At 35.8% G+C, this 27,990-nt stretch overlaps 3 protein-coding genes across 8 annotated transcripts; 2 read left to right on the forward strand and 1 right to left on the reverse strand.

Moving 5' to 3' along the window:
• The first annotated feature begins 38 nt into the window (after positions 1-38).
• arr3b (arrestin 3b, retinal (X-arrestin)) lies at positions 39-11,148 on the forward strand. Of its 5 annotated transcripts, NM_200792.1 has the most exon segments (16): positions 65-97; positions 1,519-1,554; positions 5,229-5,259; positions 5,392-5,452; positions 5,877-5,921; positions 6,011-6,204; positions 6,561-6,620; positions 6,704-6,780; positions 8,107-8,242; positions 8,337-8,421; positions 8,779-8,851; positions 9,628-9,765; positions 9,892-9,996; positions 10,128-10,177; positions 10,480-10,483; positions 10,576-11,148. In NM_200792.1, coding segments are annotated over 15 exon segments (1,089 nt in total). In that variant the 5' UTR covers positions 65-97; positions 1,519-1,546; the 3' UTR covers positions 10,598-11,148.
• A 2,329-nt stretch (positions 11,149-13,477) lies between these two features.
• nkrf (NFKB repressing factor) lies at positions 13,478-20,738 on the forward strand. Of its 2 annotated transcripts, none has more exons than XM_087280922.1 (3): positions 13,478-13,588; positions 14,501-14,625; positions 17,942-20,738. In XM_087280922.1, the coding sequence occupies exons 2-3, from the start codon at positions 14,517-14,519 to the stop codon at positions 20,161-20,163; spliced, it is 2,331 nt and encodes a 776-aa protein (XP_087137048.1). In that variant the 5' UTR covers positions 13,478-13,588; positions 14,501-14,516; the 3' UTR covers positions 20,164-20,738.
• A 293-nt stretch (positions 20,739-21,031) lies between these two features.
• ube2a (ubiquitin-conjugating enzyme E2A (RAD6 homolog)) lies at positions 21,032-27,972 on the reverse strand. Its single transcript, NM_201273.2, is given in 6 exon segments — positions 21,032-22,161; positions 22,254-22,342; positions 24,621-24,710; positions 27,034-27,059; positions 27,461-27,541; positions 27,761-27,972. Coding segments are annotated over 6 exon segments (459 nt in total). The 5' UTR covers positions 27,805-27,972; the 3' UTR covers positions 21,032-22,032.
• Positions 27,973-27,990: the final 18 nt, after the last annotated feature.

The raw sequence follows: 27,990 nt of genomic DNA on the forward strand, positions 1-27,990 counted from the left end.
GTTTGCTCTATAAAGGCGGACAAGGCAATCTGGGAAACAGACTAAAGCAGCAGAACTTGAAAAGCTCAGAACTTGAACTCCTAAAACTCTGACACAGGTAAGAAGATCTGGACTGTTATCGTTTTTGATGAGGTGCTTGAATTATCTGCTGATTTAGATGTGAATGCTGGAATGCTACGGGAGGACTAAAATCTATAAAAGAGAAGATAACAGATGGTAATGTTGACTAGAAACCATCATCGGTTCTTTGTTATTCCTGAATGTAATTCAGGCAATCAGTGGGGGAACCCTAGCCAGGCGATGTAAGGTCATCTCAAGAGGATCCATAGTTGATAATGATAAATGAGACATATGAGGCACATCATTTGTAGTTTGATAGTTCATTTAGCATGAGAACAGATTGTTTTGTACAATACTATAAGTATAGTGTGACTTTTAAACTTGTCAGTTAAAATTTGCTGGCCTGATGTGGGATTGTATTATATTTAAGGCTATTTATTTGAACACCTTTTTATATGAAAGTGTTTGTTGTCCTGCTCTTTTATATTGAAATTGTTCAAAAAACTTACAATCTCCAGTCATACCTTGACCACATTAATCTACTTGTATTTTATAAACAATGATTATACCTTCATATACACAATTCTTGATTTTTTTGGGGGGACAACTTAATTGTTTTATATTCTATCTACTTAAATTAGTAATAACTAAGTTAACTTAATTTCTTCATGTTGCCCTAACACAAATCAGTTGTGTGGAACCTAGCATTTTTTATAGTGTAGTGGACATTTTTAATTAATTTTAATTAGAGATAACCTTTTAAAATTCTTACCCTTTTGTACTGTACAGTTGAGCATTATTACCTTTAGGGTACACTTTTGTACTTTTAAGGTACTATGAGGTACACATTTGTACTTTTTAGTTATCCATATGTTTCCCAGTGATGGGTTGCGGCTAGAAGGGCATCCGCTGCGTAAAACATATGCTGGATTAGTTGGGAGTTCATTCCGCTGTGGCGACCTCCAGATTAATAAGGGGACTAAGCCGAAAATAAAATAAATAAATTAGTTATCAATATGTACCTTTAAGGACCTGTTAGAAACAAAAATGTACCTATTGAAAAGCTAGCCACCCCAGTGACAGATTTTGTACCTTTATTTCTGAGAGTAAAGCATAATTTACTATTAATGGCATACGTTTCAGTTCCTTAAAAATATCACAGATGCTTTGCTGGCTTTTCCAGGGTTTGAAATTCTTGGCTTCATTCACAGAAACACATTAGAAACAGATAAGAGCTAATCCCAAATGCTGCTTCTTTGGAGGATTATGAAGCAGTCTATCGTTATGCTAATCTCCTCTTCCCTGATTAGCCCTAGTGGATTGAAATCTCAGCAGGACAACATATAAACATGAATGGGTTTTCTAAACACTGTACATAATTAAGAGCATAATTGCTACCTCAAATGTTGCTACTGCCCTCTGTTGGCAACATTTTAACCATTTCCTTTCTCATTTCAGAAACGTTAGCAGCTAACTTTTCAACACCATGACAAAGTAAGTGTGCATATTAACTTATTCTTCATACTTAATTTATTTTTTTAAAACGTCCTAAATATATTCAGATGTTATGTTAGATAATCATTACTCCATAACTTACACACTTAATGTTATTCATATTCATGACTCCTCAATAGATAAAGCAAGCAGACTTTGTGTAATACTCTCACACCTTGTTTGCTGGTAATATTAAATCTGTAGAAGTCTTTTTGGTCTTCAATCCCGATGGATTACCAGATTATAAGAAATCCCCTTTAGAGTGGATTGAGAGGATTACCACAAGAGTTTAAAAGTAACAGTGCAAAGCTTAGCATATGCAGATGACTAATCAGCTCATGCACATGATTAAGTCATATCAGGCAAAAGCAGCAAATATTGAACTCTCAGTAACAAGAAATTTGTTAAAAATACTGTTTTAAAGGGGAAGTTCCCCCAAATTTGAAATGACCTCATCGTTTATTCTCCCTCATGTGGTTTTTAATCTTCTGTTGGACACAAAAGAAGATTTTTTTGAAGAATGCTCAAAATATCTTCTTTTGTGTTCAAAAAAAGGAAGAAACTCAAATAGTGTTTGAACTAGTGAAGAGTGGGTAAATAATGACAAAATTGTTGGGTGAACTTTCACTCTAAGAGAACAAAATTACTGTTTTTTTTTTTTTTACTATTTGACTGTTAAAACCCAAAGCATCCTGTTCCTAGAATGCAACAGTGTTAAAACATTATGCTGTAAAGACTTCTATCTATGGGGTGGTGTAGGAATTATACGTAAGAACCCAGAATAATAATATATTGTGGGTTCCTTCAGATGTTTCTATTAGTATTAGTAAATAATGTATGTTGTGCAAATTCTGTTGTTCAGCATACATTACATTGACTTGAACATCAAATATTCTTAGCTATTTTGTGAAGCATACATTTTAGAAAATACACAGAAAATATTCTTGGTGTGTGTCTACTTTACGCTGAAGAGAAAAATAAGGTAACGCATTCTTTCTGGATCATACGTCAATACTGCACCACTTTATAACTATACAACTTCTCAGAACTTTCACTAATATTCTGATATTGTAAGTTATGAACAACTGTTTTTCCAGTAATATTAATAAAATATTTGTACAAAGTAATTTTGTTCTCGTCTTAACACAAAAACTTTATGGAACGTTTTTTTAAAGTATTTTAGTTAGTATTTGTCCAAAGTTTTTTTTTTCTTGTTTTAGAACCTTCAAAGAACATTCAAAAGTTTTTTCTATAATGTTTGCAAATTAAGACACAGGGATTGTTAACAACGGCATAAGAAATTAAACAGTCAAAAAACATGTATTATGCTGAACATTTAAACATTCATAAACTAGAATCTATTCCATTTTACACATTCCATTTTACTAATTCATTTGACACATTCATAGAATTATCTAGTTATAATGTTCTTAAACCTTGATGGGAATTTAAAGAAATTGTAGTTGATAAACAGTTGATGCACTTACTGGCCAATTTATTATATACTGTTTAGCAAAGTTTTTATGCAAATATCTAATCGCCAATCACATGGCAGCCACTCGCAACAATGAATTTCGGCATGTAAAAATAAAAATTTGCAGAAGTACAAACCAATGGGCAAAGTTAACCCCAAAAAAATGTACTCACACTCAAAGATGAATTTCAAAGTTTCAACATGAATTTTATTCTTCAGTTGAACACAAAATAATATTAGCATAATAATAATATAATAATATTAATAGATATTGTGAAAAAAAATGTGTAAACAAGCTAAATTTTCTTCCATTAGAACTAAAAAAAAAAAAACATGGAAGTCAATGGCTGTTTTTTTTCCAATGCTTTGGTATTCCTTCGTGTTCAACAGAAGAAAGAAAATGAATCAGGTTTGGAACAAGCGGAGGATATGGGAATGATAACGGAATTTTCATTTTTCAGTGAATTATTCCTTTAAGTGAATGGGATATGGTTTGTGCCAGACTGCTCTGATTATTTTAGAAACTTAATATATCCTGGGATTTTCACAGGGTTTTACAGAGAATGGTTCAAAAATATATCCAGAGAGCAGCAGTTCTGTCCCAAAATTGAACTGTAGGAGATAGAAATAGTTTCCTTGGCATTTCCTGTGGCCAGTGATTACATTTGCTGATGATTACATAACATGCTATTTTTTGACTGGAACTTCTATCAAGTAAGGTTTTTGAGCAAGACTAAACTGCTTCTAATCCCAACTCCAAGCAGCAAAGGTGAAAAAACTGTAGCCTTCAGTACAGGGCATGACAGCAGCACAGTCACCCACTGAATTAATGATTACACTGAAATTACGCTGAAATCAGCTTGTTGATTGAGCAAATCAGGCCAAAAGAGATTTTAGCTCTTTATCACTCAGCTCAGTATGTATTTCTCCATAATTACTTCATTATTCAATTTTCCAACTTCATTGGACTGTTTGGGACATAGCTGTTTCACTCATTAAAGCGATAAGTAAATTATTTAAAAGTTAGTTCATCCATAAAATAAAATTGTTAATAACTCTTACTCATTTTGTTTCAAACCTGAGACCTTTGATTCATCTTCGTAATGCAAAGATATTTTAAATGAAATCCGAGAGCTCCCTGATTCTCCATAAACCACAAGGTTCCCTTAGTCCCTTTATTCATCAGGGGTCACCACAGTGGAATGAACCGCCAATTTATCCAGCACATGTTTTACACTGAGGATGCCCTTCTAGTTGCAACTAGGCATGGGCTGGTATAAGATTCTGACAGTATGATAACCTTGGATATAAATTTCACGGTATTGTGATTAATGTTCTAAAATAAGTTATTTTAATGTCTGGGTAAGAAACAAAGAAATTCCTTTTGAAATCAATATATTTTATTTTGAAAAACATTTAAAATATTTTGGAGCAGTTAACATGTCAGGCTGAATAATTCAAATGAATCGTAGACTTCTGCTGTCTTCAGTAGCTTCCAAACACAGATTTATTTACTATTTAAAATGGCATCTATGGATATTTTTTCTGCTGCAGACACTGTTGTCCAAAAAAACAACAAAGAAAATGTCAATAAAAAAATCTTACACATACCTTAGGAACGGTATTACAGAAAATGTTGGCGGCTTTAAAACCTTGACTTTTCCAAACAGCGGAATACCTTGTAAACGGTAATCATCCCATGCCTAGTTGCAACCTAGTTCTGTAAAGGAAACATCCATACACATTGTATTCACACTCATACACTACAGCCAATTCCGTTTATTCAATTCACCTATACTGCATGTCTTTAGGCTGTGGGGAAAATAGGAGCACCCGAGGGAGAACATGTAAACTCCACACAGAAATGCCATCTGACCCAGTCAGGACTCAAACCAGCGACCTTCTTGCTGTGAGGCTACAGTGCTAACCACTGAGCCACCATGTCAATTGGAACATTATTAAATAATTGGAATTATTATTATATATTATCAAATACTTTTTGTGTGCGCATAAAACAAAAACAATGACTTTATACAAGTTTCTTCTTCTCAGTGTCAGTATAGGGAGCATATTCTGATTTAGGTGAACTATCACTTTAAGATGTTGCTTTTAAGATAAACAATATATTTTTATGTATATAAAAAACTATTTAAAGGGTGATTTTGGGCACATAATTTAAAGAATGTATGTTGTGTTGCAGGGTTTACAAGAAGACTAGTGGCAATGGATCGGTAAGGCTCTCTTTATATTGCTAATGCTTTGCATCAGTTTTCATCTGCTCTTCCAATGCAACCTATCAATTTTATTAAACTTATTAAGACACAAGCACCAATGATCATCATCACAGTGATTGTTTGTTACAGCTTTGCCTTTATTTGGGGAGGAGAGACTTTGTGGACCACGTGGAAAGCGTTGATTCAGTTGGTATGTTGTCATTTATATTCAGAAACTAATGATTCCTCAAGACTGTGGGTCTGCGAATGTTTATGTTTATAGATAAATACTAAATTTAAAAACTAATTCAGTTTCTTTTTCATCGTACATTAAAATGTCCTGTTTTTATATTTTCTTTTAAACAGAAAAAAAATACTATTGCACTTTTTTTAATGATTTACTGCATAAAATATTAATATGTTGCTCAGTAAATACATTTTTAAAGGTTTATAGTTTATAGAAGGCACATTTTTAACTTAAATCATTTGATGACATGTTTACGAGATCACAATGCAGCCCTGAGTACCCCAAAATTAATTGTCTTTTACTTAATTTATACTTTAGGAGAGTCTGGTCTTTAACCAGTGTATGTAAATTGCACTTCAGTTCAAAAGTCTTGTAATTTCCTTCTCAGATGGTGTACTTAAGATTGATCCTTCAGGTCTTAATGGAAGGAAAGGTATACTTTAACATACTACACTGGCATTATGAATCTTTGTTTGGTCATTTTAAGAAACTTCATCTAGATTATTGAATTGTATTTTTCAGTGTGGGTACAGCTGGCATGTGCCTTTCGCTATGGACGAGAGGATCTGGATGTGATTGGAGTTTCATTCAGGAAAGATATCTGGATAAAGCGCATTCAGATGTACCCGTTTGAGGGAACCAAGCCCCCAAACACACCAATGCAGGAGGCGCTATTGAAGAAAGCTGGAGACCAAGGACATCCATTCACTTTTGATGTAAATCCACACTTAAGAATTGATTTAAAGGAGTAGTTCACACAAAAATGAAAACTCTGCCATTGTTTATTTATTCTTGGTCCACCTGTTTGAGTTTTTTTGATGTTTTAGAAAACAAAACAGCCATTTACTTCCATAGTATTTTTTTTTTATCTGTTATGAACATCAATGGCTGTTTTTAACTCAACATTCATCAGAATATCATTTTTGTTTAACAGAAGGCAGTCATAACTTTAAAACCACTTGAATGAGTGTAAATGATGAGTAAATGTCAATTTTTGGGTGAACGATTCCTGTAAGTATTAAGAAAACACTTAAGGACGTCCTTCATTTGTGTTTTTCCTATTCCATCTCAGATTCCTGTACATCTTCCATGCTCAGTGTCCCTTCAGCCAGCACCAGAGGATGCCGGAAAGGTACGATAGCAGACGTACACAAACATACAAAAAAAAAAAACTCACAAACTCTCTTTAATATTAATATCCATATACTTTTACAGCCTTGCGGGGTTGACTATGAAGTCAAAGCCTATATTGCCAATGAAGAAGACAACATAGATGAGAAAGTCGAGAAAAAGTATGTACTGCTCCATTGAAAGGGGTCATGAACTGAAAAATCAAAACATGAAAGAGGGATTGTACTATTGACCTTTTTCTACAATGCTGAAGTGCGCTTGTTCAGAAAACTAGAAATCTAAAGCTACTCTACAAACAAGTGTGTTCATTACTTTACATATAAAGTAGAATAATAAATTAAGGAAATGTCAGTTTGCAACATCAAGCAGCATTATGGGTTTTTTTTTTTTTTGTCTAAAAATGAATGAAAGTAAAGGAAACCGGTCTAAAGTCAAAAAGATTTCAATGGTTGTGTCCACTTATACGTCAAGAATAAGGTCTATAAAATACATCAAGACAGACACACAAAGTCATAAGATGTTATTATTAGGTTAGGTTTAGGTTGTCAGCATCTAAGGACAATGGTATTTAGACATCCAATAACGACGTGAAATAACATTGATATTTTGTTGATTTTAGGTTTTAGATTTTGGAAAGTGACCAAAATCAAACGTGGAGCCGACATCTTAAACCAACGTCATATTGACGTCAAATACTGACATTTAATCATCAGGTGTTGCAACCAAAATCTGATCTGATATACATCATATTGGTAATGTCCACACAATGTCAAGCTGTAACAACATTGGACATTGATATCTTGTTGTTATTAGGTTGCGTTGGAAAGTAACTAAAATGCAATGTCTGTCCGACGTTTGACATTAATGTCAGCCTAATGTTGGTTTCTGACGTCAACCAGATTTTCATTTTCAAACAAAATCCAACCTCCCACAACATTGGGGTACAACGTCAATCAGATGTTACATCGACGTCCTGCTCCTGCTGGAAGGATGAGGAATGTGTCACTTTGTTATGTAATAGTGTGTCTAAACTCCGCCTCTACAGAAGATTGCTGTTTATTAAGCTCCACCCACCAATTTACTTTTTACTATCGCTTTGTATGTTATGTATTTTGAGAATTGATGTGTTCGAAGGCTGTCAAAGATTTATACAAATGTCTACATCAGTGGTCATCAGCTTTCTTGTCCAATTTTGAGACTTAATCATAGAAGCAAGTTTTTAAGAAGTTTTAAAAATGCAAACTGTCATCCAATCACAGTAGTTTGCTTCCAGGTCTACTATCCACTATGCCTATTCAAACAGTGGGTTCTGGTGAGGAGGCCAAACCAGAACAGAAAACAGTTTATTACTTCCAAATTATGATGCTTTTTATGTAGAAAATGGCAGTTAAAGTTCATGACTCCTTTAACTGAACTTTTTTAATCAAGATAATATTAGAAAAAAGGAAAACTTCTCATTAAGGTATCAATATCTTTCCTAATTACAGGGACACTTGCCGACTGATAATCCGTAAAATCCAGTATGCACCAGCTGAACTGGCTGCCGGACCCAAGGCCGATATCAACAAACAGTTTATCACTGCAGACAAACCAATTCACATGGAAGTCTCTATGGAGAAAGAGGTATGGAGTTTTAAATGTCTGTTGCAGATCTTTTACAAAAGTGTCATGTTTTCATCATATTCAGATCTTTGTCTATTTATCTACTACCTTTCAGCTCTACTATCACGGAGATCCCATTCCTATCAAAGTGAAAGTGAACAATGAGACAAGTAAAGTAGTGAAGAAAATCAAGATCAATAGTAAGTATTTTTTATTATCCATGTTATTGCCAACATACAACAATCATTGTCAACACATCAACTTAAACCATAAAGCAGCTGTAGTGTGTTCATGCTTTTACATAAAAGAATTGGGGAAAAAAATGTCCAAACCAAGGAAATAGTTTTTTTGTTTTGTAAAAGACATCACAGCAGTTTAAAAGTTCATTATTCAGTTTTGCTTGAATTATTTAGAGCTTAAAGCAGTGGTTGTCAATTCAAGTCTTCGAACCGGAATTGAAAATCACTGCCCAAAATTAATATTTATTATTGTTTTGAGAGAGAAGTGTTTTCCCCCAAAATAATGCTTAATAAACTTTATATCATTGTGTATTTCAGTTTTCCAAATTACAGATGTAGTGATTTATGCAGCGGACAAATACCACAAATGTGTACTGAATGAAGAATTTGGGTGAGTGCTAACATCTCCATCTTTTTACAGATATGTTTTTTTATTAAGTTATATTAAGTTATATACTGTCTGCTGGAATGATTAAAATACTATGTGTGAAATAATTATTTCAAATTGTAGTTGTGTCATCTTTTTCTTTAAAAAAAATGGGATAGTTCACTCATCCTCCACTTGTTCCAAATCTATCTGAGTTTGAAGACAAAAGAAGCTTCTCTGAAAATTTTGGGTGGAAAAAACAGCCATGTACTTCTGTAGGATGTTTTGTTCTTACTACAGATGTCAATGGCTTCTTTATTCAATCATTCATAATATATGTATTTTAATAATAATAATATTTTTATTAAATATACTAAAATATATTGTTTTCAGTTCAACAAAAGAAAGAAATTCATGAAAGTTTAGAACCACTTGAGTGTGGGTAAAGTTTTTTTAAATTTTGTCTGAGCTGTCCCTTTAATAGTTTATGCATAATGATTAGAATTTTACATATTTTTAATTTACTTTGTGTCAGACTACTTTTTTATCTCTTGTCTCTGTCATTTGATAATCAAATGAATCAATACTCCATATAGTTTATGAAGTGTTTTTTTTATTTATTTACAGCAGCCAGCCACTAGGGGGCGACAGAAATGTTATGGCTTCACTTTTCAGTATATGTTTCAGAATTAAATAATGAAAAGATTTTGGGCCACATTAATGTTCATTTTAGGCCACTGTTCAATATGTTTATGATTGTTTTTCTGATCCTCATAGCATATCTTTTTTTTTTTTAATAGGGACCAAATTAATGCAAACTCCACCTTTGAGAAGGAATATTCAGTCACTCCATTACTGGTCAATAACAAAGAGAAACGTGGTCTTGCATTGGATGGCAGACTTAAAGATGAAGACACCAACTTGGCTTCTTCAACACTGTGAGTTAAGCTTCATTATCTTTAAATATGCTCTTGAAAATGGAAATAAGATGTCTGCATTAGGCAGAATTTCATGGCTTTTTATATATAAAAACAACACCTACTCAAGTACATCTCTTTCTGCAGTCTGATTCCCGACATGGATAAGCAAATGCAAGGCGTTGTTGTTTCCTACAAAATTAAGGTCATTCTCATGATGGGAGGTGGACTCTTGGGAAGCCTCACATCAAGGTTTGGATCAACATATTTTCTATCTTACTAATTTTATCATTAACATTTGATCAATGTCATCCTTCTGAATCAAGAGTAGCCAGCTAAAGTTATCCTAAAGTGCTTGTGTCTTGTTCATTTTCTGTACACAGTGATGTTACAGCTGAACTCCCCCTTGTTCTGATGTCACCCAAACCAGCAGGTGAGATTTCTGTGCCTTTATTTTTGATATAATGCCTTTGATTAGTTCTGAATAAACTGTGTAAAAGTATGATGAAGCTCCTAATTCAAATCATTATATGTTTATGAAGTTATTCAGACTAACATTTAGCAATTCTAACCCTTAGTGTGTCTGTTTTCCAAGTAGAGTGGTGTATTTGTGATTAAAACTGCATGTCGTACACATATTCTTTATATTGTGGAGCTCCTACTGTAAGTAACACACTAAACAGCATCATTCTCTTGTCTTTTAACTGCATCCTTGTGCATTCTTGAAATGAGCAGAGATGTAAGTATCTGTTCTTTTTGTTGATAATCTTAAAGTATCTTTCATGTCAGGAAACAAAGCTAAATTAATGTTCATATCTTTTTTTTTTCCAGATCTGACATCAACCTCGAATAGATTCTACAGCCAGTGAGGAGCAAGTCAGACCGAGATGCTCAGGAACAGATTCAGATACCAAACAACCTCATTTCACATATGATAGACACTTCCTTCTTGCAAAAATCTGTGTAAAAGTATTAGCTATATAAGATGAAACATCGGCCCAAGGTCTTTAATTTGTGTTGAGACAACATGAAAAAACTTACAAATTGAATTGGATTGAACATGAAACAATTGAGTTATCCCAAAACACTCAAGAATTGTGTTGTTTCAGCTCATTTTTAATAAGTAGTTTAAACAAACAGCAACAAACTGTTTTTTAAGTGTTGTGTACTAAAATGAACTCAATGACACTGAACTTAAGCATTGTTTTGATGCTTTTACAATGTCATGTTTATCTCTTCTGCCTTTATCATGTGTAACAGTGTTTTAGTTTCTTTTTGTATGTAAATTAGTGTTGTAAAATATGAGGGAGCAATGAATGATTTACTTGAATTATTTTATTTGTTGTTTTTTTCTGGATGTGCTGATGGTGGACATGAATAAACATTTGACTGTTATTTAGACCACTCCCGAAGACTTTACTCATCTTTCATCATGATTTATATTAATATGCACAGTTTTTTGCATGCGTGTATAAATTGTGCTTCTTATTTGTGCTTCAATACCAAATTATTCAATGATAAACCATTTTTCACATTTTTTGGAAAGAACTAAAAGTGAAAAATACTTTTATTATTGATTTCAAGATTAACCAATAAAATAAGAGCATTTAAAAGTTAGCAGTTCACTAAATTTGCCATTAATAGTTTAATAGTTTTACTTTTAGGTAAAACGTTCAGTTGCATTATATTTTATAAACTCAAATTTTCAAATAAGAGTATTATCAGATGATTTATTTAAAGGGCACCTATTTTACACCTTTTTTTTCAAGATTTAAGATCAGTCTTTTGTGTCTCCAGAATGTGTCCGTAGAGTTTCAGCTCAAAACACCCATCAGATTGTTTATTAAACCTTTCAGAATATTTATATTTTCTGCTCTGAGCATCTTGTAGCTGTTTTTGTTGCCTGTGCCTTTAATGTCAGTTCTCCATGCCCACCGTTTCCACGTGCCAGTCAGTGTGTGCCTCAATCACTGCCTCGGCTGTGTCAGATAAACAGCACAGTGACACCCATGAAGGAAGCAGATCTCACATAACATTTGTGAGAAACACTACAGTAAGAACTTTCCCAATTATAATTAGATGTATGTTGTGGAGTTAATTCAAGCCTTTCTGCGACGGGTCATACACAATGTCGTTACAAAGTTTGCGCACAGACACGCACGCACAGCACGTGTGTTTAACTTTTCACTGTTTTAGCACCGCAAATGTGACAGGATACACGTTAATGTCCACCGTTGTATGGATATCTGTTAACACTGTTAATTGCACTGTTTTAAAAACATTTTAAACTTTTAAAACTCATTCTTGATCATATTGGATAATGATTGATGATCACAGAGAGCTGAACAGATCTTTTAATCCCAGTTTCTTTGCACATGTCCTTGTCTTTGTTGATATGATTGTACACATTACTAGGGAGACAGGTTAATACATGATGACTGTCAATCAATTTGGTGGGCAGGGAAACAGCGCTTTGTGGGAGCGATTTGAATCCTATTTTTATGTCATGAAGTTTAAAAAAGAGACTTACTTACACTTTACCAACACACAGTTCTGTCCAAACAGCTTTCAAAAGATGATTTTCATCATAGGTGCCCTTTAAAGAAAACAACAATAGGTCAATATATAATATATTGGGGACAATGTGTACATACATGTTTTCCCAAAATATTTATATCCTGGAAAACTGAACATTTTCTGAAAATTTTACTTTTTCTGCCGTTTTCTGCAAATATGTTTAAATATTCTACATTTTAGTATTCTTGTTAGGAATTATCATTAGGCGACGCAGTAGGTAGTGCTGTCGCCTCACAGCAAGAAGGTCGCTGGGTCGAAACTTGGCTCAGTTGGCGTTTCTGTGTGGAGTTTGCATGTTCTCCCCATTTGTATGGGTTTCCTCCGGGTGCTCTGGTTTCCCCCACAGTCCAAAGATATGTGGTACAGGTGAATTGGGTAGGCTAAATTGTCCGTAGTGTGTGTGTGTGTGTGTGTGTGTGTGTGAGTGTGTGAATGAGTGTGTGTGGATGTTTCCCAGAGATGGGTTGTGGCTGGAAGGGCATCCGCTGCTTAAAAACATGCTGGATAAGTTGGCGGTTCATTCCACTGTGGCGACCCCGGATTAATAAAGGGACTAAGCCGACAAGAAAATGAATGAATGAAATTATCATTACTAATTAATTTGACTTAAAACATTGTATAATGTCATTGACAAATCCACCGAATATAACTCTAAGACTTGTCTCCAGAGCTGATATTATCAGCAATGTACTCAAAATCAAAAGATGTACACTGAAAAAAACTGATTCTACAAAATTGCAGTTTGAGTTGAATTTAATCAAATTAAATTTAGTAATGTTCAACTTAATTTGTTTTTTAAATTCAACCAAAATTAATAGTTTACAACCACTCAGCTTAAAAAAAAGTAAATCCAAGGAATCATCTTTGAATATTTTTTCAGCGCATCTGTTAGCTGGCTATGTACAACATAATCAAGAAACGCAAACCAAAAGTATAATTTTGTACCATTGAAAAGCATACATAAACTGTAGAATTTGAAATAAATTGATCTAAAACTCCAATTTAAGATGAACTAACGTTACAATGTTATAACAATGTTATCAAATATGTATTGTGGATAATAATAATGTGATAAAAGACGACAGTGTGTGACACTGGTGAGTCGCCGTTCAAGCTGAACGGATGAATAAATGAGCCGTTTCCTGGTGTTAGCAGTGGATTAGCTTTAGCCCTGTCAGATTGCTTGTGCGTCCGAATCATTTGGACCTCAATCCGCAGCGACTTTACACATTCAAGGACAACAAATCCGAGCTTCTGTACGACAAAGGTAAGCTTATACTTCAGTTTTGATATGTACACGTAACGTTATACACAGCCATAGCATCCGTGTAAATGAAAATAAATAACCAGTGAATAGCAGTGAAATCAAATGCCACTGCGTCACGTAAAGACTATTGGCTAGCGAATTTATGGAATTACACTTATAGAACGGTGTAGGAGTTAATTTAAAGATATATTATATAAAACAACTTGGTTTTGTGTGAGAAATGTCATGAAAGTTTTGCAGACGGACAGTTACGAAATCTGCAATGATGTCAGATGACCGGACGATAGTTATTAGATCATATTTACGTCATGCAAATCAATCTATGATTATCTATATAATTAATACATATTAATTACATTATTTAATATGCATCAGCAAGCTGTCGTATATTCAGAATCAGCTCTCCATTGAGCGCATTGGGTGCTTTCCCAGCATGCACTGTGCTAGCTAGTAGCTACGTTGTTTCCGGTTAGCTTCTCGCTACTGTCGACCACCGGGATGCTCAGACCTCATTCACCGGACCAGTTTGTTTCTAGCAAACCCGCTGGTTTTCGCCGCTGGACGTGTAATGTCGATGACTTCCGTCAGCAGTTCGAAAGTGACAAGCATTGGTCTGCTAGACGTCAGTTCATATTGAAACACATTGAGCAGTACGAGCACGAAAATGGGCTTGATAAGCTGCTGGCCCTGTCGATGGTGTGGGTTAACCATGTTTTCCTGGGATGCAGGTAGGAATTGAAATTGAATGTAAAGTTTGAGAGCATGCTCGTGTCACAAAAGTAGCGGAGAGGTTAATTTTATGTCGTGTTTTCGGTTATATAATGTGGCGCCATACAGATCACCTTGAATTCAATGTTATGCTTATGGTTCTCGTTGGTCAATGCTATGGCGTTTCTTTCTTTCTTTGGGCAGGTATGGCTCTCAATTGATGGACAAGGTGCTTGAGATGGCAGAAGGGATTGATCTTGGCGAAATGCCCTCATATGAACTAGTCCCAAACGCTGAAGCGAAAAAGAGACCGTGTTCATCTGATGGAAGTAAGTTCACCAAGTCTAGTATTTACAAACGACATGTAACACTGAACCTAACTTGGGCTAGGCAATGTGTGATTTAAACAAAAGCTCAGCTCAGTGTGTTTGGCTGAATTGTAAGATACGGCGTATATGTCAGTATTTTAACAAAAACTAAACAAAAACCAAGAAAACATGTTTAATTTACATTCTGCCTAATGTCAGATGAAACAATGCATAGCAAAGGCTTTGAAGACAATGTTACCACATAGTTTATGCTCATACCTGTCAACATTGGGATGTGGAAATAAGAGATATGCCCACCATAATAAGGGATTTAATTAGATTTTTTCGTTTGATCACATTAAATAACAGAGGTGTCACTTTAGAAATCCACACATCTAAAAGTTAGTAAAGCAGTCAAATGCCTTCATTATATTAATGAATAATGAAGGTGTTTGACTGCTTTCCTAACTTTTTATGCTCATTTAAGACAAAATTAGTTGTGTTTGAATAAAAAAAAACACCAAGATCGACATCTTTAGATATTATTATTAATTACGTGTATATGTCTGTTTAAACACACACCCAAAAGCCAGACTTTCGCTCCATTTTTTTTTTCCATTTTTATATTTATTTCAAAGCATTTTCATGCCTAAACAAGGCGAAAGCACAGAACAGGCTCACTTTTAAGAGCAAGGGGTGATCCCTGATGGTTTGGCGGTATGGGTTGCGTATAGGGAGGCTCGGCTCTTTAATGTTTCTTGCCACCCTTCAGAGAAACACTGAAAATACGGGAGAAAAAGGAAAAATCCCTTTACGGGATGATGACGGGATAGAACTGTAAAATACGGGAGAATCCCGGGAAAAACGGGAGGGTTGACAGATATGTTTATGCTACTTATTATTAGGGTTGCATGATTTCGGTTAAAATGAGAATCACAAATTTTTTCTTCTTGAAATTAAGTTCACAATTTTCTCATGATTCAGTCGATGTAAAATAAAGGTTAATATGAGTTGGCTATTATTCTTGTCATACCTAAACACAGTACAATAATAATATTAGACCTATGTGTAGGTCTACTGTTGGTTAAAATGCTATACTTTGCATAGACTTTGAATGGTGGACTTGAATAGACTTTAATGTAGGTTCCGGTTGTTAATGCACAGTAAAGTGATGACATCAAAATACAGCTATTCAGTATTCTGAGGTAGAATTATTATAATTGAGACATGTGCTTGTCATTCACAACATTATTAGACCATTTTCTTCACTGGTAAAGGGAAACATTTGTCATTATCAGATTCCCTCCTGCATTATATTCAACATTATATAGGCTAGAGTAGGTTTACTGACCCAGTAAACATTTATATTCATACACAACCCTTTGTGCTTTATACTTTATAAATACATTATGTGACAGTTTTAACACCATTTGGTGGTGTCAATGTCACTAAGTAATATCTATAAAACAATATCAAGACTTGTGTGACTTGTGCCTTTACTCTTCTCTCTGAACTTGAACATATAATTGGCTAAATCGTAGAGATGCTGGATTAAGATTGTGTGTTGGATAAAATCGAGATTGTGATTTTTTTTTGGAGTAATTGTGCAGCCCCACTTATGTTAAAAAGGTTCAAATTAAACAAGATTCATTGTAACATGATAATTTTATTTATTTGCTTTAGAAAACGTTTCATCATAAAATATCTGTCTACTAGATATATAGTAACATTCTAAAATAGACCAACATTTTGTATTTTTTTGTTGTGATATTTATATAATAGTTTACTTTTGCAAAACAACAGCCAATTTTAATGTATCAGTTTCAAGCCCGAAACAACTTCATGTTCATACAGTATGTGTGCAAGTGACACGCGGTCCATGTTGATTTTGTGCTTTAGTATTAGTCCATATTTTTTCAGATTTATGCCAGTTATGTATTTTTAGTTTTTTACCAATTTCTTAATATTCAGAAATGTTCATCAGAAATGTTAAACATTCCATATTTATTATATGTTTACATTTTCTTTTGGACAAATTAATCTAAAATATATATATTTTTAAATTCATTTTCAGCATGGGGTCTGTTTGACCCTAAGAGACCTAAACAGTGATTTTTACTTTACTTTTTTCAGGCCTTTAAACAACAGTCAAGTCTATTTTTTTGTATGTTTTAAGATAGCAAAGGAATTTTAGGAGAAGTTAGACAGATTCATGCCACTGAGATAAAGAGAACATGAATATAAAAATTGGAAATGTGGGCCAATTAAAGGTTAAATGTATTACAATTCTTGTAATCACTTTTTTTTTTTTACTTGACTCTTGCTTAAAAACAATTCCGCAAAAACTATTGCTGCATCCCAATTTGCTCTAAAAGTATGTAGTTTTTTTTTTTTTTTTTTTTTGCGAAAGAAAAATATATAATTTTGAGTGTGTAACAGAAGAGTATGCATATGCAAGCTTTGGGACAAACTACTTCCTCATTAACAGATCGTTGTGTTGCTTATTTATGAACACTTTCAATAATCCACACATCATCCACATTTCTGATATATTTAATTTCCTACCTTATTGGAGAAGCAGCAGCAGCAGGATAATTGGCCACTCGCAAGTCTTTCATGCAGAGAAATTTCCTCAGGTCTTTGGACAATTCTGCATTCAGACGTTAAAGTCCAAACACATTGATATAAGTTATACGGTATTGTCGGTGCAGATGAAATATAACACAGAAAATGCCATTTTAAATATTTCCCAGTGGGTTAGATATAAATTAACAGTCATACAAACAGCTTTACCGAAGCCTCTCTACTTGATGCTTGGTCTCGTGCATCCACCATCTGTTTAGAACAGCCTATTCTCTTTGACCCGATTGCATTTTTAAAGTTTGTATTGTATTCTATTGCTTTTATTGTGTATTATTTTATTAAAGTATTATTCCAAATAGCCTATTGATTAAATTACATAACATTTTACAGAGTTGTATTCTGTTTTGTTGACATACTGTTTGCTGGAATGTTTAAAAATAATCTGTGTGAATTAATTGTTTCAAATTGTAGTTATGTAATTTTTTCTTTAAAAAGCAAGATAAAATAGTGAAAACACATTTAGACTATTTAATTGATGCAATGGTGAAAAACATGATCAAATAAATCAGGGGAAAAAGACTTGGGTTCACTTGTGTGCTTTTTGCCTATGGTGCACCATGAAGTCTTAATTTACCAGTGCTGGTAACAGTTGTGTATCGATATAAACGACCATTTTGGTTTATCCGTTTGTTGTTTGTAACATTCTGTATTTCTATCATCTCTGTATTCAAACATATTATCCATATGATTTCAGGTGAGGAACCCATGAGCAAAATGCCTGTGTCAAAATTCACTTGCAGACCTAGATTTGAGCCTGTACACTTTGTGAGTGGCGAGAGCAGCGGCAGTGGAAATGGAAGAACTGATGAAAAAGAAAATGAGAAGACTAGAAGGAGGGATGAGGTGACTGATGCAAGACAAAAGGAACCAGATCATCAAGCATATAACGGCAACCGTGGCCGCACGCCTCCCTCAAGCTCTCTTGACAAGGGCAGGTATGGGTATGATTCTTGGCCTGAGCACAGAAGCAAGGATGTGCCCTCGGGTGGCACAAGTGGGCTTGGTTATAGCAGCAGAGGGTCCACCTCAAACTTCATGGGCAAAGTGCAGCAGGAGTACACCGCTAAATATGAGGCCCATAATTCCAGGCAGTCTGATTCAGTCTTACACGCAGGCAGATCTGATGGAAGTGGACGGTCTGGAACCTACGAGAGTGGACGGCGTGGATTGGGATTTGGACATCAAGAAAGGCCAACCTCCAGCAAGGCATTCAGCAGGGCATACGATGGTCCAAGCAGAGGAGGTACAGGCCTGCTCCCTACACCCTCACTGCCAGCTTCTGTCCCCACAGCCGCAGTTGAAGAAAAACAGAGGCTGATAGTCAGAGTAGCATCAGCCGTTGCCGTCACCCTCAGAGATCCGGCATTCGTGGGTGGACCTGAAGGTCCAAACTACAATTTCATACTTAGCCGCAGCATTCAGGCCTGCAAGACGAACCCAGAGTACATCTATGTCAATTTAAGAGATATCCCACCTGCTGACCTTCCTAAAAACAGAAAGGTACCATGTGATGGATATGCGTGTGAACTGAGGTGTCAGAGTGTATACCTTGCTACAGGTTACTCTGGGAGTAAAAACGGTGCTAGAGACCGAGCTTCAGAACAGGCAATCAAGCTGTTCATGAGGCCGGTGGAAATTCGTATCTTGCGGCGAGTCTACAAGCGCAGATATGTTAATGACATGGTGGTGTGCCAGGTTAACACTCCAAACCCATCCCTCCCACCACCTCTACGCAACCCTGAGGACAGTCCACCCCCAAGTACTAAGGGCCAATATGTGCCTGACCGAAGCAAACACTGGACAGAATTCGTAATCATGGAGAACGCACATGATGCCATCTGTATTCTAAACAACTCTGCAGCTTTCAACCGCATGAAGGTAGATTACACTTTTGACCCGGTTCCCAACAGCAATTTATGGCTCTGTAATGTGTACTTGCAGGGCGAACTGGTGGCACAAGCCAGAGGGACCAAGAAAAGTGCAAAACACTCAGCGGCAGAGGAGGCAGTGAAGAAGTTGCGAATGAACCAAGCTGCTCGCCAACAAGAGCAGCAGCAGCAGCAGCAGCAACAACAACAACAATTTTCTGGAGGAAACTATTTTTCAGAGGAATCCGCTGGTTGCTACTCTCAGCAAAGCAGCAGTGTGGCACAGCTCGGTGAATTGGTAATCCTTGAAAATTCAGATAATGCTATATGCATAATAAACGACACTGCTCAATTTAATAAGGTGTCGGCAGAATACAAATTCACAGTTCTGGCAGACCACAGCTGGCGATGTGAAGTTTACCTGGATGGTCAGTATGTGGCAACAGGGCTTGGTCCCAAAAAAACAGTCAAGCACATCGCGGCCGAGGAGGCGCTTGCCACGCTTCGGCGTACACAGGCTGTGGTGAAGTCCAATCTTAGGAAGGAGGGCCACGCCGATGCAATTTCCCGAGATCAAATCATGTGTCGTTCTGGTGAGGAAGCCGTTCGGCAGGAGATTAAAGAGGACAACATTGGGAACCAGCTACTCCGTAAGATGGGCTGGACAGGTGGAGGCTTGGGTAGAGAAGGAGACGGCATTGCTGAACCTATCAAAGTCAAAGAGCAGTTCACTCGAGAAGGACTCGGAATGGACATGGACAGACATGGTAGTCAGCTGACAAAGCGTGACATTGAGGACATCATTCGGAATTACGCAAGTTCGGAACGCCAAGACGATCTGCGCTTCTCCACCGAGCTTAACAACGAAGAGCGCCGACAGATTCACCAGGTGTCCCAAAGGTACGGGCTGCGCAGCAAATCGTACGGACAGGGTCGACAACGCTTTTTAGTGGTTAGCCGAAGAGTTCAGAAGGAACAGCTGATTGGTCAGCTCTTGCAGGAAGGACAGGTTGGACGATATGAACTGGTGAAACCTCAGCCTTTATAAACTCAGGCTTCTGATAAGCCCACACATAAGAACAAAACAGTTTTATTTGTTTTCAAAGAGCTCAAAGTATTTTTTAAAAGATGTAAAGTGGACAGAAGCGTGAAAAGCCTGTCAATGTCTACAAACATGTACCCTTTTCTCCCTTTACCATTGTGTATTTTCATGTTTTGTCCAAATTTGCTGTAGGTTAGCTCAAGGCCATATGAAGACCGCAAATCTAACTAGCCTGTCAAATCATATATATATCCTGTGGATGACATTTATTGACCTGGATATTAGTAAAGGGGCTTTACGGCAGCATGTGCTCCTGTCTGAAATGACATTCCATTTTCTCCACTTGTTTTCACAATGGACAGTTCTTTCATCTTCTGTAAGAGCAACACTTGAAATATAAAAACAACACTGAATTACTAAACATATTTTGTCGTTGTTGGTTGTAAGGTTTAATATTTCTCCAACTTAAATTTTCAATTTTACTGTTTAGAAAATGCCAGAGCAGGAATCCCTGAGGTTGTTTGCTCTTGTGAATACTGTTAACCAACTTGTTTCGACACATTAAATATCATCTGGTCATAGTCCATTTTCAAGTTTATTTAATGGAATGCAAATGCTTATTTTTGTTCTAGGGCAGGGGTGTCCAAACTCAGTCCTGGAGGGCCAGTGTCCTGCATAGTTTAGTTTCAACCCCAATCAGTTGAAACTCAATCAGTTCCACACCTGTACTTGCTAAACAAGCTCTTACTAGGCTTTCTAGAAATACCTGTGAAGGAGTTGAGGCAAGTTGGAGCTAAAATTTGCAGGACACCAGCTCTCCAGGACTCAGTTTGGCACCCCGTTTTACAGCGAAGGGGAAAAAAAAACACACAACAGAAGTTATTTTTCTGTTTATTTACAAGAAGTGAGAAAATGTACAGTTTCTTACATGGGATACTAGTGCAAGTCCGACACTCTTGTTAAATTGGAAAAATGAAAATTTGAATTAGCTAAAATGGACTCTGCATGACAGCATCACATCAAAAACGGTTGGAGGAGCGATTCAAAGTCAGAAATCAAACGGCACTTTAATGGAACTTAAGAAAATGAGCGAGAAAACCATGCAACTTGGGTGCAACAGACACAAAATAGTGAATACAGAAAGAAAGAAAAAAACACTCAATCGTGCCAATTTGTAACGTTCTGCACTGGCTTTTGTGGAACACACAGATCACTGTGTACTTTGTCAATTACTGCTAACAACCCAGCACACAGTGTCAATAGGCAACACCTTAAACGACACTACAGACTGCTGCGTTAAAAGAACGAACCACTTGCACTTCATAAAAAAAAAAGGACCATTCCCAACATTTGACGCAATACAATTCTCAAATCGGTTTTAAAAGATCAGGTCTTCCAAGTGTAGAGCTTTTAATTTCCAAGCTTTCCGTTCAAGACAATACATCAACCAGCTTTAATGTTCGATTCATTGTGACATCTGCAGAGATGCAACAAAACCAGTCTTCAAACTTAAATTCATACTGAAAACAGCAGCGAGCAGCCAACATGTGAATATATCCAAAACAAAATCAGTGTAGGAGCAATTTATAAAACCAAAGTAATAAGAAACGAGGGCAGGCCAAATAAAAGCAAGTAACCCCGGCCACAATGTTTTGTTAAATTAGGGTTTATCCTCTTCCAGGATAAGGTTCTGCATGAAGAGGGAGACCACAACACAACAGCACTCTAATCTTGCAACAGCTACAGAACAGACAATTCTACCGAGTAAGTGGAGAATGATTCAAAACATGATGTGTTTTATTTTATTCTTTGCAAGGTGGTTTTCCTCTCGTTGGCTGAGGCGGACTATTGTTCATATGTGAACTGTAAGGTGGGTCAACAGTCACGCCAGCTCTGTTCCACAATGGCCGACACACGTTTCTCATACTCCCTCTTGTTTTCCTGATACAGCTGAGCTGCCTGGCTGTTGGCAGGGCTGTTTGGGTTCGGCTCATCCAGTAAAGACTGTGACAAGTGAAAAGCATGTTAACAAGCTGAATAATGGCCTTGTTTCTTTTATGGTATCATCAAAACGTATTCCTGTATTGAGCGTATACCTGTATTGAGGTTAAAATTGAGGAAACGTCATATGTTGGACTCCAGCGATTTTGAAGAATGTCCAAACATATACTACCATCTGCATAGACTAAAGGAATAAAAGGAAGACGATTACATTTGAAGTCTTTATACACACACCGTTTGTGCATTTAAAACAGTTATAATTATTAAAATAAGATTGTGATCACCCTACACATTTAGGAATAGGCAGATAATACATTTAAATTCAAATAAGGTGTTTCCTTGTTATTTACAAGCTACAAATTTCAATTAAATTTAATAGTCTTTAATGGTTCTCATGATTTTTCCACTTTTTTTTAAATTTTAACAAAAAAAAAAATCAATTCAAGTCAAATAAAACAAAGAACAGAAGAAACAGGTCACCAGAGATGTCACTTACAGCGTTTACCCCTCTTCTTCAGAAATAAATGTAGGAGTATAAAGAGCAAGACCAGCAGCAGAAAATATAATTCGACCAATTATGATTGAATTTATCCATTTTGTGTTTAAGAGAAAGATTCATTTTTTCCATATCAAATATATCGTTTAACAATCACTTTCTTGGTAGGTAGATTCTCATCCAGCCATTTCCTAGTTGCTTTTTTACTAGCAACCAATACTACTTTTGCACTGTTCAAATGTACTACCCTTGCAATATGTTTGAGATAAAAAAAACATCCACTGAATTGAACTGCTGTATATATATAAAATATATATATATTTAATTTTTTTGGCATAAATCTTAAAAATCCACCTCAGTCCTGATCAAAACTACTAAATGTTTATACATGTGAATGATTAGGAATAACACTGGCTTTGATGAATTGTTAGATTTTCATTTTTTCTCCCTAATTTACTGTTGGTTGCCGTTTTTGCTCCATTGAATTCCATTATAACCACATTTGAGGGTGCATAAATACACAGTTTTTGATTTTCTCAGACACATCAAGGTAGGTGCGTAAGGGTCACTTTCGCACTTACAGACACACACTTTAATGTGCTGTACTCCATATAAAATCCAGAAACGAAGCTTTTTTTTGCACAGAAGTATCTAATGGGTTAATGATGCCAACTGATGATCAACAGTAAAAATGACAAATTCAACCTCTTTCCAACAGGGAAAACCACCAACAATCAAAAATGCAGGATTATATGATATCGTGGTTGTGTAATCAAAGAAATGTGGTTATAATGGAAGTCAATAGGGCAAAAACAGCCAACAATAGTAAAGTAGGGAGAACAAATGAAAAAAATTATGGTTATGCGTGCCTCGCGTTTTTACTAGCTGCTGCGCCTTGTGTTTTTGCCTGAACAACACAATATTCCAAAAACTCGAGGCGCACTGCACTGCCTTTTTGTTGACAAGAAAAAAAGGAGCGCGGTGCGTTTTTTGTCGCAAGGCAACGACTGAATAAGATTGGTATTTTGCGAGAGTGTTGCTGTTGATATTAATATAACTTTTATATCTAACAGTATTGTGATATTCAAGATTTGTAAAGTGATACAGCTCCATATAACTCAGAACAGCAACCACAAGTCTCCCCTTCCATCTTCAAAAGTCTTCCTTCTTGTCTTGACAACATAAACACTGCAGGCACCTCAATAAAAACCCCGCCTCTGCTTTCATTTATTTGGAGAATGAAACAGACACGACTGACGTAACGTGCTTTTTCTGCTCAGAGTTGACTTTTTTTCAACCGCATGCGCACAGCGCACAAGGGCAAAAATACGAATATGTGCAGGGCGCATAAGCAGCACACAAAAGAATTGCGGACGTTAGTAAACCATTCAAAAAAGGCACCTCACAAGGCATAAAGTGCGTTTGGCGTGATCGGCCCCTTAATTGGCGAACAAATATGATTTTTTTTAAATCCCAGTAAATTTATTGTTCTTTATTTTATATTGATGAACATTTTTCATTTAATTGTTTGCATTTTAGGGGAATTCATAGTACAAAATTATATTTAGTTAGTATTTATTAATTACCTGTTTTAAGTGTAGGACTCTTATCAAATTCTTTTGATTTTACGTTGCATTCACATACATGCATATAGTCTTAAAGACACTTGACAAATTATGGATATATTACAAATAAAAAAGGTACCATTTGAAACACACACAAAATATGTATTTCCCTGAATATTTTACTCTGAAACTGCATTAAAATTAAGGCCAAAACCTAAATAAGATCTTACTAGATTAAGTTTCCAGATCTAAAGAAAGTGTAAGTTTGACTTTTAACCATCTTAAATCATGTCCTTCAATGTAAAAAACTTTACGATCAAAAATAGAGGAGCTCCAGAGATTTAAATGTCTAAAGTGCAAGTATTTTACAAATATAAAAATCACTTTGATTGTAAACTTACCATTAGGATGAAACATTTTGGAGACAAACCGAACTGTAGGAGGTTTGTTAGGATATTCTTCTGTAAATTCTATTGTGAGTTTGAAAGTTCCTATCACAAACAGGAAAAGAACATGAGATAAAACCATCTATCACTTGTTGACAAAAAAAGCATGGCACATATACCTCTATACACAATTACAAACAGTAAAAGTCAAGAGAATTTGCCACACATTCAAATCCAGTGTAATTTGCATTGGGGTATATTATAGAGGTAAAGTTGGTTTTATATTTGGATATTCAGACATTCTTCTTAATAATATAATTCCAGGAAAGTTTTCTTTGCAAATTCTAAATAGGGAAATCATATTAGCAGCAAATGACAATCAAACTACAACAAATTAGTTATTAACAAATTGACATGTTCACAGTCAATTAGATAGTGTTAATGCTGTTTACAAGTCATAATTGCATGCTAAATCTGATCGAATATTCAAAGTACCATGGTAAACAATATAGAGACCGCTAAATGAACGCAAGTGCGAATATAAAACCAACTTTACCTCTATGGGTATATTAATGTTTAAAGCAATGGGGTCAGTAAGACTGAATGAACTGCATTAAAAAAACTTACAAATATTATTTTCATGTTCTAAATCCTCACTAGAGGGATCATGTTTTGTGTATTTTTGACCTCACTTTAAAATACACAGTTTTTAAAGTAAATGTGCATTCAATACTTGGAAATAAACACTCACTGACACAACTCTGGAATGTTTTGCATAATAAAATAACTGTTGAAATAACTGTTTTCCGGATGTGCTCTAAAAACAATACTGTGCGTTCTGGTTAAAAATTAAAGGGTCACGAAACAGCAAAACAATGTTTTGAGCTGTTGACAGTCGTTTATGTTTCCCACACTGCTAAAAACTCTATTAGGAGACATTTTTCACTAAAAAGTGAAAATTGCTTGTTTTTGCATTATTTCGAGCAAATTCGTACTTCCTGTTTGAAACAAATTTTTGAAGCTGCGTCATGGCCATGAGATCTTAGCGTGTATATCAGCATGTAGACTGGACGTCTATACCTGGGAGTGCCTTATTACGTCTCTGAGTGTGCTGCATTCATTCATGAGTAAGACTTTGTTCGCACCATCAGAGCGCTCTATTGTGTATGCTAGCGAATTCATCAATATGCACGATAGCTTTGAAGACTGTTTTTATGTGAAACAGTGTTGAGACGGCAGAGAGACGACACGTTGTGTTGCTAAAACAAATGGGAAAAGAAGAATTGTTTAGAGATATGGGTCGTCAGTGTTGCTTTTATAATGTGCTGCAAAGAAGGTTTTGTTTTCATTTTCCAGCTAGGAGTACGCAACTGGACTCATGTGTGGATTATAGTGCATACAACATGCGGCAGAAATATGTTTGTACGAAACATTCTTTTTACTCAAGAGCTTTTCGCATCTGGAAATTGTGAAATCCAGATTTGCTGCTTGTCTCCTTTTAAAAAAGAAGCAGCTCAAGTATGTGTTGATTGTCCTGTCTCTACATATTTGGTAAGTGTGTGCGATCAGTGCCCTTTCTTTGTTCATTCAGATGGCCAAGTTATAGTTCGTATTGTCAGCAGTACTTTTTCAGTGTTTAAAGACAAACCTTAGTTAAAATGATTTCTAAGTTACTTAGTTTACAGAACGTTAATGTCACAACAATATTATGGCCTAGAAGATCTGCTGTAAATGCTGCTCTCTTCGAGTGAAAACATGTAAACACTGCAAGCTAATTATTACCGACCCTCGTGTTGAATTTTCGCCACATTTTGTAACAGGAAAGTCTACACACACATTTCTGACCTACCGAGTGCATCTGAATTACAGAGAAATGCAGAGGTTTTTTTCTCTTATACGACATGCGGTATCAAACATTTCACTGTCATTAAACACAGTTACTGTCTTTCTCCCCTGCACCTGTGTGTTTGTTTTTCCTCCGTGAAAATCAGCTCGTGCCGAAATGGAAACTCACATTTTTATTCAAATCCTTTGCTCTTTTCCCTCCCCCGACACTCCCACCTAAACACAGCAAGACACACCCACTTTCCTGACTTTTTCCAAACTAGAGGTGTGAAAACACCCTGCTGAAACGGTGTTTAATGGCTCTTTAAAAAAGAATAATAACTTCATAACAAATGACATGTTCAGACAAAGAAATAATGAAACATGGCAAAAAATGTATGCTTTTTTAAATAAATAAAGAAAAGCCTTTCAGAAAACACTTAATTAGATTTGCGAACATACACGGGTATGTATTTTGTATTTTTGCTCAAATAAATGCTGCACTGTGAGCAACATATTTGACTACTCAAGAATATTCCAAAAATCTTACCAACCCCAAACTTTCACATTAACACTGATAAAAATCTTTGTTTTGTTGACTTACCATCTTCAAAAGGTGTTCCTTCAGGCCTGTAGGTAGAAAAATGGGTCAACATGTCAGGTTACACACAACACTTGGCATGACAGCAAGAAACAAAGCCAAAATCACCGGCCGACGTGCAAGAGAGCTGCGCATTACAGTAATCCAAAAATAACAAGGCACAATAGTCTACGGAAATGACATTATAACCATTTCCTTCAGCACAACACTACACAACACAGCTTTATTCAGGACAGCGTCACTTCAAGATCAAATAACCAGCACCTCTTATGGAGGAACACTGGCCATCTGGCCTATTTAAAACCGCTTATATTACCGCTAACAAGCTGGACGTCAGCTAACAGACCTCCAATAGGCTGAGATAAACAAATATATCAATGTGGTGGGTTTAATTTTTACAGTTGTCAAATAGAAAGGAAATGACACCAACCCAAAAATGACAGCGTTCCAGACCATGATGTTGTTTTCTGATGGAGCTCCGCTAACTCCGGCTGGAGGATCCTCTTGGAGACTAACGTTAAAAAGAAAGAAAAAAAATAATTAGAGTACATTTATATGATATACATTACACCTATATAACGACGAGGTTAAATATGACATCCAGATATAAACAGTAAAGATATACTTATAGTTCTAAATATCTTCCGTGAGGGGAAAAAGTCGCCATGTTAAAGGCAAAGAGCAGCCGGTGTTCATAAAGCAACCGAGGCCCTTTAGCATTTTCTCTTACCGTTTAAAATCCCTCATCAAACGCCGTCTTGCTGGGGTTGACATGGCTTACTTGGAGAACCGAGACGTAAACATAAGGTTTCGACGTTGTTTCTTTGAATAAAGTTTAGTTATTTGGGTTCAGGAGACGTGGATTCTGTTAAATATCGTTGTTAGCCGTTCGCTCTCTTGGATCCTCCTGCCTGTTTTCTCCAAGCCCGTCTCTCGGGGACTGGATCATACCAACATAAC

This window comes from Danio rerio, chromosome 14, assembly GCF_052040795.2.
Source record: "Danio rerio strain M-AB ecotype USA chromosome 14, GRCz13ab, whole genome shotgun sequence".
NCBI lineage: Eukaryota > Metazoa > Chordata > Actinopteri > Cypriniformes > Danionidae > Danio > Danio rerio.

Bases quoted from the DNA above. Each gene is read 5' to 3' on its own strand.
- arr3b (XM_087280920.1), top strand. From the start codon at position 5,215: ATGTTGTGTTGCAGGGTTTACAAGAAGACTAGTGGCAATGGATCG. The intron at 5,922-6,010 runs GTATACTTTAAC...TGTATTTTTCAG, and splicing joins AGGTCTTAATGGAAGGAAAG to TGTGGGTACAGCTGGCATGT. The intron at 10,178-10,575 runs GTGAGATTTCTG...TTTTTTTTCCAG, and splicing joins GATGTCACCCAAACCAGCAG to ATCTGACATCAACCTCGAAT.
- nkrf (XM_087280922.1), top strand. From the start codon at position 14,517: ATGGACAAGGTGCTTGAGATGGCAGAAGGGATTGATCTTGGCGAAATG. The intron at 14,626-17,941 runs GTAAGTTCACCA...ATATGATTTCAG, and splicing joins ACCGTGTTCATCTGATGGAA to GTGAGGAACCCATGAGCAAA.